The sequence below is a fragment of the Cyrtonyx montezumae genome, unplaced genomic scaffold (genome assembly GCF_038088225.1).
Source record: "Cyrtonyx montezumae isolate F1298 unplaced genomic scaffold, pur_monq_1.0 scaffold_29, whole genome shotgun sequence".
In the NCBI taxonomy this organism is placed as follows: domain Eukaryota; kingdom Metazoa; phylum Chordata; class Aves; order Galliformes; family Odontophoridae; genus Cyrtonyx; species Cyrtonyx montezumae.
Window position 1 is genome coordinate 756,692 of NW_027072033.1, and position 14,320 is coordinate 771,011.

The following is a 14,320-nucleotide window of genomic DNA, read 5'->3' on the forward strand; positions in this document are numbered from 1 at the left end:
CAATTACTCATGCATAATGAAACAAATGGGTGCAGGACTTTAGCTCAGAACTAAACTTGTCCACACTTGAAATTTGTCCAGGAAAAGAGATTGGTTGGATGAAAGGGAAGGAGAATACAAACTGGATTATGACCTTCTCAGGTACAGAGAGGGCAACTGTCATCACAGCACCTCATGGCAGTTTCCTAGTAAAATTAATTTTCTTAGACTATAGTATTTACAAAATTAAGAAAAATTATGGAAAAGGATACAATATGGCTCAGTTTGAATGAAGGTGATCAACAATATTATTGGGTCATCCCAAATATTCAACAACAGGACCCACTAAGCCACAGCAAAATAATAATCATGGAATGTATCATTAGCCACTTGTGTTTGCTGAAAACAGGAAAATATCATTTTCCATCTATGGTATTAGCTCCACAGTGAAGGATATTTTCATGAGACTATTATTGAGGTGGCAGTAGTACCTAGGCAGATGTACCCACTAGGTTAAAGGAACCTGGAGTTACAGCATTTAAGCCATTAAGTGTTTTGCCGAATGCATTTAATACATGAAGGAAGAAAGTAATTTTTAAGAAACCAGAATTGTTTACAAATACTAAGATGTATAAATGAACTTCATTCATAATGCAGAAACATGGTGATGGTTAATCACCCGCCAGTATAACACCATCAGCAATGAATTCCTCTAAAATGGATAATTATAATAAGGTCTTATGGATTTTCAGTTTTGTTATTTGTTTTCTAAATCTAGTCTTTTCTGTTGCTGTTCTAATGAGTCCTTAAGACATGAAAGGAAGAAATCCAAAAGTTTGTTTAGTGTATTATTGTCCTCTGTATTAAGAAATCTGTTACAAAATGTTAAAGATGCTGATCTTTTCATATAAGCTCTTGCCCTTTTAAAACAGTACACCTTGAATTTATCTCCAGAAGACAGTGCTAATAAAGGACATACTGAATAAATGCAGTAGAACGTTTGACAACAGTTAAGTATAACAAACATATTGAAGATATTCAGATCTATCTTTAAAGGGCAGTAAAGGTCATGTCCTGGTACTATTTTCAAATACTGATGAAGGTGGAAGACAAGCTTGCCTTTCTTACAAAATGGCCCAGCATAGGCAGAGAAAGTGCAGTCACAAGTGAATCCACTGTATTTCTCTTTGCATTTTCCACCATTGCGACACAGGTTACCATAGCTGCTACAATGTCCAGGACATCCTGGTTCAACTCCTGGTGTTATCTTAGCCCTCTCTTCAAGGTCAAGGGCTATTCCATTTAACTGTAATGAACGAATACATCCCAAAAATCCTTTCTGCCGGGATGCTGTTCCACCTGAAATAAGTTCATATATATATTTAAAAGTTGGAAATATTACATGTGTAAAAAACACTTTGTATTTTATAGCTCTTGTACAGTCTATTGTGAATTTCAAAGAGTCACAGAATCACAAAATTTTAGGGTTTGAAGGGACCTCTAAATTTCTAATTTCAAAATAGAGCTATATCTCTATGGATTTTAAACCAAGATTTTAATCTAATTACACAAATTTTTTTCAAAAGACTCATTTTGCTGTATTTTTTTCATACTACATTTCATACTACAGACTTTCATGATGACAGTTAGAAAAGACAGTTAGTCATTCTGTTAAATGAATGCATACCTACAAAAAGCTGGCTGTTGAGTTGCAGGCGAAAATGCCCATCAGGTGGAGCAGCACGAGACTTTTGAGGAATCTGATCTACTTGTAAGGATGCCTCTTTGATGTTTCTTTCGGCTTTCACATAATGCCACTGGTTGTCATTCAAGAAAGTGAGTGACTGCACTTTAACTTCATTAGGTCCGTTTCCAACATCAAATGAAAAAATCACTTCATATGGAGCTAAAAAGAATATATCAATATTTAAATATATGTTTAAATTATTTAGCAGTAGTCACAAAATGGATTACACAGCAGAGCAAGGTTTAGTTTAATATTTTCTCAGCTTATTAAGGGATAAGATTCTACACTACAAAAGAATTTTACCTGAGAAGGGCCAAATCAATTGGCAAATATCTGAGTATCAATTGACCAAGTAACTTTTGCTAAATGTGAATAATGTAAGAACTCCTCCTCAGCAGGACTGCCCTCATGGAGTTCTTTTCCAAGACTGGATACATAGCTGAGATTGCTCAGTCACAAGTGGAACACCTTATAAGTTTCACAGAGGCCCACTTTTCAAGCCTGTCCAGTTCCCTCTGAATTACATCTTTTCCTCCTGTCGTATCAACTTCAACATTCATCTTGTTGTCACCTGCAAATTGATTCCAAGACTGGTCTGTGGGAGAGTCTACTCAAGTACAATCATGTATGAAAAAAAATAATCCTTAAACATGGGATTACCTACATTTTAAAGTATTAAGGATTTGAATAGAGGACTAGAGCATTGAGAATTTTCCATGAATTGAGCAGAAAAGTTCTCATTTTTTGGACCACACTACAATCCAAGAGAAAAACAACATGATTAGAAGTGACTGAGGAAAATTAAAGACTGTAGATTTTTATGAACATAGCATGTTGACTCTTTATTTATTTGGTATAAATAAATATACTATTTATTTATTTATATAGATTAGTCATAGGATCACCAAGATTGGAAAAGACCTACAGGATCATCCAGTCCACTTACAACCATGTCCCTCAACGCAATGACTAAATGTTTTTTAAATACCTCTAGGGTCGGTAACTCCACCACCTCCCTGGGCAGTCCATTCCAGCACCTGACCACTCTTCTGGAGAAGTATTTCCTTGCATTCAGTCTGAATTTCCCCTGGCACAACTTGAGGTAATTCCCTCTAGTCCTATTACTAAGTACAAGAGGCCAACCCCTATGATGATATGATGATGAAATCTAAATGAATCTGTACAGTATATTATGTTCATGATATTGTCCTCAGTAAAAAAGTATAATTTTGTCTCCAAAATAAGTAATCCTGCATATATAAAAGAATAGTTTTTAAAGTTCATTTCAGGAATTATGACCTTTTCAGGGAGTGAATAAATGTCTTTGCGTTTGATAAACAGCATTAATAGAGTTTTAAATTATTATTTAAATGCTGAAATAAGAGACAAATCCAGCCTTCTCTTTTACCTTGTTAGACACAAGTCATACAAAAATCAAAATACACAGCCCTTTGTAAAACTGAAAGATATTTATGAAGGAATGTGACAGATGTCATTAATTTGTCTGTTTATTATTATGACTATAGATATAGTGCTATACTATTTTGCCCACTGTCCAGATAAATTTATTATTATTATTATTATTATCATTAGTTTCATTATTATATATTTTATTATAGTTTTATTAGTATAAGTTTCATTGTTTTGGGTTTAGAAAAGCATAAAAATTGTCATGGAAGAATACTGTCATATTCATATTCTGATCTAGCACATTTTCTGTATTGCGTGACCCTGAGATTTTTATGCTAATATATTTTCACTTATTTACAGAAATTTAATAGAAAGCAGAAAATAGTGAACATTATAAAAACACAACTAAAATTAACTTCAGAATACGATTTGAGACTGAAAAATATATAGAGACAGAATATTCCATCATTAAACTGTAAACAAACACAGAAGTTGCTTTTCTGCTACTTTCAATAATACTTTTAATAATAACCCAACAGTTAACACTGGTGAAAAAATAAAAAAGAAAAAAAATATTTTAACACACATGCACTAATGTTTATAAGGTAATACTTTGTAAGATTTAATATGCATTATGTTTCCACTTATTTAGCTGTAGAATTCTAGAAAATATTTGAAGGTGATAATACTGATCAGTAGGAAAACAAGATGTGAAGATAAAGGGGGGAAATGACAAAGCTACAACAGCAGTAATAACAGTAGTTAAATACTCCCCCAATTAGTTAATTCTTATATAGTCCAACTGAAAGTTAAAATGAAATAATAATAGTAATAATATTAATAATTATAACTAAAAACAAACCTCCAAAACCTTCAGTATTGCTACTTACAGTATAATTCTATCCTTATAAAGTCTTGAATTCCCAGGTTTTCTAAAAACATTCCGGAGGAAGCAGTAGTTTTGAAGAAAAATGATACATCTGCACTGAATTCTCCATGGAAAGTGGGGAAATGCAGATAGGACATTTCTGTATTGAAGGACGCTGAATTCCAAAATGATCCTGGATGTCAATTGAAAGATTAAATGGTAGATATAATGTTGTGCAATATTACCAGTATACATTTTGTAACCAAGTAAGTAAAGTGCCCATGTCTAAGAAGGATTCTTACTGTTCAGAGCGTATAGTAACAAAATAAATAAACAAGTCAGAATGAGAAGTTAAGGTGCCCTGTTCTGGCAACCGAAATTCAGTTAATGAGAAATCAAATGCTTGGAATCTGTTAAGGCCTAATGTATCCTTTTTTCAATACCAGTTAGGTTAGCAGTTCTGAATGAAGATCTTCAGTAAGTCTTCAATAACTTATATAAATTTCAGTATCTGGAAAAGTGAAAAGAACATGACTTTGGATTCTATTGAAAGATATTTATAGGATAAACCTGTGATCAATATGAGTTCATAAAGGGAAAGTCCTGCATAAGATCTTATCTCTTTCAACTATAGGGCTTAGCAGATGGTGAATCTTTCTGAATTTTTGTAAGGTATTTGATAGTATCCATCACTATGTCTTTATGTGGATAGACTGTCCAGGTACTTGATACACTGGGTGAAGAACTGGTTAAATGATAGAGCTCAAAATTTCATACATTAAAAAAAAAATGAATTGAGGAGAATACATTTGGTAACCAGTCACTTGTAGTGTTCTCCAGAACTCATTTCTAGGGTCAGTTCCATTTTATTTTTTCATTTTTATTTTTTATTAATATTTACTTATTAATTTTAATGTATTAAAAATACTTTTTATAATAATTTAATTATTTTTATTCTACATTATTACTATCAGTGTCACTTTTATTTCTAACATTGACAGGTTGTGCTATTGTTGTAGTTCAGTCAAATGTTGCCAGCTATCACAAAGAAGATAGAATAAAGCCAGTAGTAATTCCTGCCAATTGAAACAGAAAATTTAATTCTTCTCCCTTCATTGGTGATAGTATAGAAATTCACATGAATCTTTATTTATACAAAAAAAAAAAAGTCAATCTTATTCAGAAAGTTACACAGGCACAAATTAAAATATAACCAATTATATATCCAAGTCTGCATTTAATCATAATTCATTTCGTTTATCACTAAAAATCTCATATAATATTCTCTTCTAATTGGAACATAATCTATACATACGCTCTTCAACTAAATGTAAGTTGTTATTATTGCTTAACACTTACATATGTATTTGTCTTTATTATCTTTTTAAGTCATATAAGGCATTCAGTAGCTTCCTAAATAATTAAACAAAAATAATGCACATTCTATTGGTAATGTTCTGATCTGATTCTAAAAGCTATGGAAAACCACTGTTTTGTTTTGTTTTGTTTTTGTTTTTGTTTTGTTTTGTTTTGTTTTGTTTTGTTTTTAGCCAGTCTCCAATTTAGGGTGGGGAGGGTGTTGGAAGTGTGGGAAAGCGTAGAGAGGTTACAGAGGTTTACAAATTTGCAAAATTGAACAGAGAACCAAACTGCAACCTAGAAAAGAAAAACCAAAGCCCATTCTCTCACTTCTGACTTTTTAGTAGAGATTTCATCAGAACTGAGATCTCAGACCTAGAACATCAACATGGTAGGATATTTACATATATTCTGGAAATTGCCTGCTGTGACACTTGCCACATGGGACTGTCAATTGTATGCAAACAGACAGCTGAGGCTAGGAGAGAAAAACATGGCTTTGTTCTTTGCTCTTCTGTGCTGTCTACTTCACTGAAGAAGGAAAACTATTGTTCTGTATGAAGCAGAGTAAGCTGATGGAAGCGGTCTAGCATATTGGGATCAGTTTTAAAGCCATGTTTATCAAATTTTTCAGATCACAGTTCCCATAGAGACAACTTCACCATGGTTATGACTCTAGTATATAAAATGGTCCTGCTATTACCACTAATTCAAGAACGATATGAAGTTTAATACCAGTAATTTAATTGTTAAGGTATTGGTATTAAATAGAAAATAGAGCAGCAGCAGAAGCAGTGAAGTAATGATATAATTATCCTCAGTTAAGCATTTGAATGAACTTTGTAAATCAGAATGGAGTCCTTAGAGGAGGACAAAATTTACCTATTTCAGATGAACTAGCAGAGTACAGTGACATAAAGAATGCGTAGAGTACTTCCACTCTGGGGGGAGAAACTCTACTTCTATATTGATACTCTTAAAATTACCTTTTCCTTCTTAATTTCTTCTGTTTTTTCTTATTCAGCTTTGGCTTTTCCTAGCCCAGAAAATTATCTGATTTATGAAAATTAACATACTATATCAAAAAACAAGCTAGATATATATCTAACAAAAGTATATTATATAGTATTTTATGCTGCTGTAAGTCACAGAAGGAAAACAATTCTTCACTTCATGGTATAGTCACTTATTTAGTTATCTTGAATGATAAAACCCAAGTCAGCATTTTATCTAAGAAATAAGAATGCGTTCTTATGAGTTAAAAAAATCCATTTCGTTATAAATACAATAATAGTATATTTATACTGAGGGAAAAACAACAACAAAAGACACAATCCCTTTAGGTTAGTTCAGTTTATTTATTTATATATTTTTTTGTTGTTGCTCTTTTTTTTTTTCTTGGGGGGGGGGGGTTGGGGATGCATATTTTGAGAATAAAATTCTAATGTGAAATAGGAATAAGTGAGCGTGAGACGGACAAACTAGCCATATAAATGTTGAAAATATATTAAAAGTGATTCCTCCAAAACAATTGAGCAAATGTAAATCACAGTTCTCTGTGAGCTTTTCATTGAAAACTTATATTTGATTCTTGTTTTTATTATTATATAATTATTCATTTATTTTTGGTTACTTGTAAGAGATGCATCATTAATCCTTTTTGTGTGAAACTCCAGGAACAATAAAAATGAATGCTGAAACAGAAGAACTTAAACACAGCACCTTTTAAAAGTAAGTAATTTTCAGATTTTATATTGCAGAACATTTTCTGCAAATGTTTTAACTAACATTTTCTCTCTCAAAACAAATATAATCACTAATTGACATGCTTATAAGTTACATACAGAGAGACAGGCATAAAGAACACTAGTTATTTTTGAGATCTTTGTTATCAAAGCAACTGTAGTCTCTATGAAGATGGCACTTAATCTGCCTTCCAGCTTTCACAAATTCTTTGACTTTCAAGGGTTTTGTGAAAGATTTCAAAGGTATGTGGTGAAGTTTCCCACAGAGAGTGCTCTTCTCTGTAACAGTCAGATTCTAGTCTCTGGTACATCAAGAGGATCTTTGAATTTCACTGGAATGTATCCATGATTAGCTGATTAATGGAGTGTAGTAGTAACGTAGAAAGCTATTACTGCATAAAGAGTACTCATTGTATATCATAGATGTGTTTGATCTACACTTCTGGATTATCTGATGTAGTTAAACTACTAGTAGAATAGGATTTTGCTTACTGTCTTCAGTCTGATCCTGTCAGAATTTTTAAACTGGAAGGCTGTCTAGTGTATAGTAATGGCTGTTTTGAGGGCAGTAGGTGACGATTGGTGTAGGTTTGCTTTATTCCTGTGCAAAACCAAACAGGAAAATTGTCACTATCTACTAAATTTTTTATTAACAACTATTTATCTGTCCCACATTTCTGTCAGCTTTGATATAAGTAAAAATATGTTTTCATCCAGCACAGCAATGGGGAAGGCAAAATTACTGAGAATGGTGTAAATTTCTTCTTATAAAGCTGTCCTCCTAATTGTATAAAGTCTCATCAGCTGGCAAGTAGTTATATATGAGAATTAGTGGAATACAGCTGTTCTGTCTACATCAGTAATTCAGGCTCCATTATGTTGTGGCATCTTGTAAAATTAATAGGGTAAATGATCAGAAAGAAAAAATGAAGTCATGTAGTCCAACTTCTGATATATAATGGATCATATAAATTCCTCAGATAAATTCTTGTTTGATAAAGAGCCTTTGTATTAGGAAAAATACTCCACCTTGATTAAAAATAAATGCATGCAATTAATAGAAAACATGAATTCTTTTAAAATTAAATTACGTACAGTTATGACTGCATTACACTCAGTTCTTAGTCCTAACTTCAAATCCCAGACGTGGATCTATTATACAAGAACTAAGATAAAATAAACATGGAATGAAGAGAAGGCAAATTCTGCTGTTCTGCTTTAATGCCATTCTGTATAACTACTCAGAATACCTGATGAAATAACTCAGAAACTTAGTCAAGGTAGCTCATGATCCAATTTGATTCCAATCACACTTCAAGGACCTACATTCTGTGTTTTTTGTTTGTTCGTTTCTTTTGTTTTTCCTGTAGAAATAAACTGTTCTTTTTACTTGTAAGATGTCATGCAAGGAATAAATTATTTGTACAATCATCATTTAAGGTTTTTTGGTTATGAGTCATTTAACAATGTAGAGGGTGCATGACAATACAACTAAAGATTCTCAATCAGATTTTTGTATGATATACCAATGAGTAATTCTGAAGAATTTATGTCTGACAGAATGAGCAAGAAGTATTTATTTCAAAAATATTCCTTATGAAGTAAAATTAAATAACTTAGTTTTAGACAAGCAGAAATAAGCAAAAATGTCTCTGGACAGTTTTCTATTCATGTTTGTGAATCCAAGAATGATTACTTTTGCTTGACAACCTTTCTGCAAAATAAATCTTTGCTGCTAAATCATTTTGTTGTTCTCCACATATTCAAATGTACTGAAGAAAAAAGTCATTAAAATGGCTTAATTTAGAAATATATGTGTACCTACTGTAATCTGAATTTTTTTTCCACTAAGATTATTTCAATCCTAAATTACATTTTCCTGAAGTTCTATGATGTCGATAGTACGGATTTATTTTCCAGACATTTGGAGTCAGACTTGTTTTCTTCCTTATTCTCTATAGCAGTATATCCAGAAATAGAGTGGTCATTCAGCATCAGTAAAAAATTCTGAAACCACTACAGAAACATCAAATAAAGGCAGGAAGTTCGGTGGGTGTCAGAACTGTCTACATGTTTTAAAAGATTACAAAGAAATGCATGTTAAGTACTCTGTTTTGTGATAATTGGCATCAGGTTACATAATTAATAATGATTGGGAACTTGGAAAGTAATGCATATAAATTTCTCCCACTTAATAGTACTACATTAGCCACAAATAACTCTATTTCACTGTTGTCATTTTTCCTGGTCACACTTAAAGGCCAAATAGCTAGCACATCAAGTCCACTAAGGGAAGTGATTATTCCCCTTTCCTCGACATTCATGAGACAACAGCTAGATGCTGCTTTTATTTTTTATTTTTTAGAACAAGCAGTGCAGGAGAAACATCCATAAACTTAAATGAGATGGGATTGCCATTCAGACTAAGGAACATGAGCTGGTTCAGCCTGTAGAAGAGCCAGTTTTGGGAGGACCTAACAGGAGTTTTCCAAACATCAAGAAGACAAAATTAAGGTCTTCACTTTGATTTGAGTTTCAGAGAAAGTGATATATTGAAAAAAGAGAGTTTCAGATTTGATCTAAGTAAAAAGAAAATCTCTGCCAGGATAGCCAAACAGTGCAGGCTCCACTGATGTAAATTTTTCTACTCAGTTTAACAAATCATAGAGATGTGTGACCTGAGATCATGGCTGATATTACTGTGAGCAGGGAACCTCCTTAGATCTCATTCTGATCTGAAATATCCCATTATTCTTTCTCCTAACCCTGTGATTTCATAAATCTGTGGAAGTAATCAGTATGTATGACATAGAAGTGAAAGGGAGGCACCTATCAATTTCTTGTTTTGATTTTCCCCATGCCTCACAATTTTTTATAAGAACATAAGAACTCACTGCTTCAGGACTAATATTCCTGATTGCACTGACAAGTCAGAGGAATGAAATAGAAGATGATTCTATTATTCTGAAATAAATGTATACTAATTTGTTAATATATGTAATAATAATTTGTTAATGTATGTAGTCTTCTCAGTAAGCTTAAAAGTGCAGATCAGTATTTTTACTGGTGTTAATTTCTTTTTAATCAGAAAAGTTAAATAAATTTAGCAAAGGGGAAAAAATTAATCATAGGAAAAAAAAACAACACAAAATGTGATGAAAGGGGAATATAACATAAAAAATAAAAATAGCAATTTAGGCTTATTACTAAGCTGTAGAGCAAATCCTGCTTATACAATGCTTTATTTAAGTTCTTTAGTATGATATATTCTCTCTTCTAGAGTTTGATTTGAAATGTTAGAAATACATAATATTTATTGTATTAAATGACACATAATATATACTATGCTAACTATGCACTATTCTGATCTTCATTGTATATCTTCAAAAATTTATTTCTTTAAATCCTCAAAAATGTATTTCTTTATAATTCTACTTTGATTTGACTTGTCCACTTCACTTCTTTAACCTTTCTAATTACTAAAGGAATCGCATTGAATTTTTACAAAGTCTTGTCCTAGGCTTTTTAACAAATGATATTTAAAACTTATTACAGTCAAAATCCATAACTGTTTAGCAAAACTCTGTAGTTGTTACTTACTGTCACCACGACAAAGCAAAGGCCCCAGTCTGTAAGCTGCTTCAGAATTTGGTCTGTCAGTGTCTGTGACCACAATTTCAGTTACTGGTAGATGCTCTTTGTAGGAAAGGAATCCGGTATCATTAGTCCTGAAAAGGTAAAATGAAAGCTCTCTCGTGTCTCTGTGGTTCTGACAGACTTCAATATTACTGACACATTGTTGGGGAAAAATATATAATTACATTCTGAACGATAAAGGAAGTTAAACATCTTGGCATAACTTTCTAATAAGTTCAACATGTTTTTTCTTTTCATTTTTGCAAAATTCAAGAAGTCAAATAGAAAAGGATGAAGTCATGTGGAGAGTACAAGAAAAGAGACATCTACTTCAAATAAGTAAACAAAAAAAAAAAAAAAAAAAGAATCCCAGTGCTCTGAGCAGACACCTAGTACTTCTAATTTCAGACCGAACTCTTTATTTAGTATCTTTTGTTAATTTAGTGTCAGAACTAACCTACTAAATTTCAGAAAACACTGGTGCTGTCTCTTAAGAATTCTTCTCAAGAACTAATGGAAACATTTGATTTCTAGAATGATCAGAAGGATTCTGAAAAGTTCAGTTTGTCCATTAGATCAATTTCTACCCAAATCATCGTTCAGTAATCAAAGCTAAGGCAGAGAAAAGTGTGTGAATTGAGAGAGAAGGACTCATCTGGAATTCATACTGGTTAGAGATTAATCAACAAAATTAACCAAGAGTATGGGAAGAGATTCCCTTTCAAGCTGAATGAAATCAGTTACTTTTTTTCTCTTTTCTTTGCAATCACTATAATCTTTCATTTTCAAAGCAATTTTCAAAATAACTTATTTACTCAACTGTTTTGCAACATACTGCACAAAATACTTCATTTTTTTCAGGGAAGTTTTTTTTTTAATGAGAAATAATAACATTTGAAAGCAATACTTATGCTAATTTTTGACGTGGTGAGATATTTAGAATTAGAATTGAAAATTTCTCGAAATGCTTTAGAATTTTTTCCTAATTAAAACTATGCTTCACATGAAAGGCAACTAAGCAGAAACTGTAACTCTACAATTCATTGTGCTCAGAAAGCATCTTGATTACAGCTTTAATGATTTTTTCTGATCTATCATCAGCACTGAAGCAACAAATTCAAACCAATAATCTATGGGGACTCACACATAACTCTAAGCATTTATCACTTTCAAAAAAAAAGTGTAAATAAAGCCTCCATTGTAATAAAGTTACTGTGATAAGTTATCACTTAGAGTGAAAATTAGTATAACAAATGTGAATACATACAGAAATATAAAATAGGACCTATTCTATTTTCAGTATAATACATTCACCAATATATGCAATTCACTCAAAGTGGTTACAGTGGAGACATGTTTGTTTTTGATCTGTGAGTGCATAATCCTCTATCTACTTTATTCACAGTTATGTTAGCATTATAAATTAACCTATGTGAATATTTAATAAGTAAATGACAAAATATGAACATGAATGTATTCCTTATGATAGCAAGTACTAAAAATTCTGTCTCAAAGTGTGATCATTTATTGACTGGGAATCAAAATTTTTGTTTTTGTACAGCACAGTAGGGAAATTCATAGTGCAAGGAAGTATTAGAATGATCACAGTAGGTAAGTCTGTGAATTTTACCGCAGCAGTTAATTTGTTAATTCTTTTCCTTTGCAAATCTACAGGCACTTTCAAAGTTCCAAGAGTTGACTTTTACTATCCTTTGTTGTGGTTTCATTTTGATATCTGCTAAGTTTTCTGCTCATGGTGAATCATTTTTCAACTAAATTAACATCTCCAATTTATTAATATGTACATATTACCTTATTAATTGAATAGATTTACGCAAGTTAAATTTGCTTTAAGAGTTTAAAAATTTGACAGTTTATTACATAGAGTTTATTAAAAGTCTCAGTCTGCTTTTAATGATCCTAAATCTTTTACTGAGAAAGGTAGATCTGATATTCTTTCAGTGGAAAATCTACACCTTGGGAAAAAAAACAAAACCAAAACAAAAAAAACCTTACATTCCCTTAGAGTAATTCAGATAATGTATAAGTTCTCCTAATGATGAGAGTTTTCAATTTTAATAACGATTAAAGTTAAAAAGTCTGAAGTTGCAAGTGTAGTAAAAATGTTTTAAATTCCCTAGAATGTATAGTCTTTTTTCCTCCTGAACCTGTTAACTTTGATTGTTTTCAGTATTCTGTAAACAAATGACTAAAGTTGTACAGTTTTACAGACAAGAACCAAAACCTTAAAATAAAAATCATCTGAAAATTAGAAAAACTCTGTATAAAGTAAATCCTACCCAAATGCACCAGAATTCAAATTGATACAACTAAAAATAACATATAGTACATTTAATTGTGTAACTCTGTTATTTTTAAAGAAGCTGGTGACGCTATGATAATTTAAATTTATAGTGGTTATAGGGTTCAGAATATGCAACGGCCTGTGTTCCTTTAGTTGTATTCTAGGACAAAATGTTGTGAATAAACAGCAATTAAAAAAATCACCATTCATTTCTGTCGGCATTGCAGTTGCAATAATGCTGGGTATCAATGCAGCTCCCTTCTAATCCGCAAGCGCATTTCTGAACAGCAGGCAAAGAGCCTCCCCAGTAAGTGTGCATTTCATTGGTCCTTCCAATCCACCAGCTGAGCGGCAACCCATCTAAAAGGTAGGTTTGAGAAAATCAGTGCCCAGGCTTATTACTCCTCCCAGTATTTTTTATCCAAATAATTTTCCAAAATTTTTTGAGGAGGAAAATTGTTCTTCAAATCTTTAAAGAACTAAAAAATCTATTTCACCTTTCCAGGTAGGGAAATACTCATTGTAATACTTCACTATCAGTAAATAATTGTGCAAAGGTACTTGCTTGTACTATCGGAGAACAGAACTCACAGTCCCCAGTTTAGCCAGTCATTACATTAGAATCATTTATACTAATCAGTCAATTTATGTAAATTATTTTAAAATGATCTAAAAAGAAGGAGATAGCATCACTATAAAAAATTAAGATAATTGATATTCAAAAGATCAATTTCACATCATGGAACTACCAGGTATAGAATCAGAAGGCTTATAGAAAATGCAGAATTTGACTTCTCCTACTACAAATGCAGAGTAGTACTCATTTCTGTGATGCACATTAAACAAGCAACTTTTATTATTATGACCATTTCCCTAGTGCATTACTTCTCTGTATGATGCATTTAGTTTGTTGTTGTTATTGTTGTTGTTGTTTTTTAATAAAATGATAAAATTGGATGTTTCCTTAATTTTAAAGTTCTGTAAACTAAGTTTAAAGTGCTGTCAAGCAAGACCATTAACAGAAAATATATACAGAACAGGAAATCTCTAAAACATATGAATCATAAATACAAATGATCTGAAATGAGAGAGAAGATGGTTAAAACTTGCAACACATTAAAATCAGGGCATGAGAAGTCATCCAGTAGTGTTAAATTGTAATTTCCTATAGAAACAATTCTTTTTGCTGTTGTTGACACTTAAAAAATTCAGCAGAAGGCCACAGAAATAGGCTTAAATTAATCCTAGTTTTAACTTTGCTAGAAGTGACA

General features: G+C 31.9%; 1 protein-coding gene across 1 annotated transcript in view; it reads right to left on the bottom strand.

The window, feature by feature from the left end:
- Positions 1–14,320, bottom strand: part of CNTNAP4 (contactin associated protein family member 4) — a 191,889-nt gene that overhangs the window by 14,143 nt on the left and 163,426 nt on the right. Inside the window, exons 14-18 of the mRNA XM_065740549.1 lie at positions 13,253–13,409; positions 10,709–10,836; positions 4,027–4,197; positions 1,667–1,885; positions 1,099–1,338 (exon numbers count right to left, since the gene is read on the bottom strand). Coding sequence (XP_065596621.1) covers positions 1,099–1,338; positions 1,667–1,885; positions 4,027–4,197; positions 10,709–10,836; positions 13,253–13,409 — 915 coding nt within the window. The remainder of the gene's footprint in view (positions 1–1,098; positions 1,339–1,666; positions 1,886–4,026; positions 4,198–10,708; positions 10,837–13,252; positions 13,410–14,320) is intronic.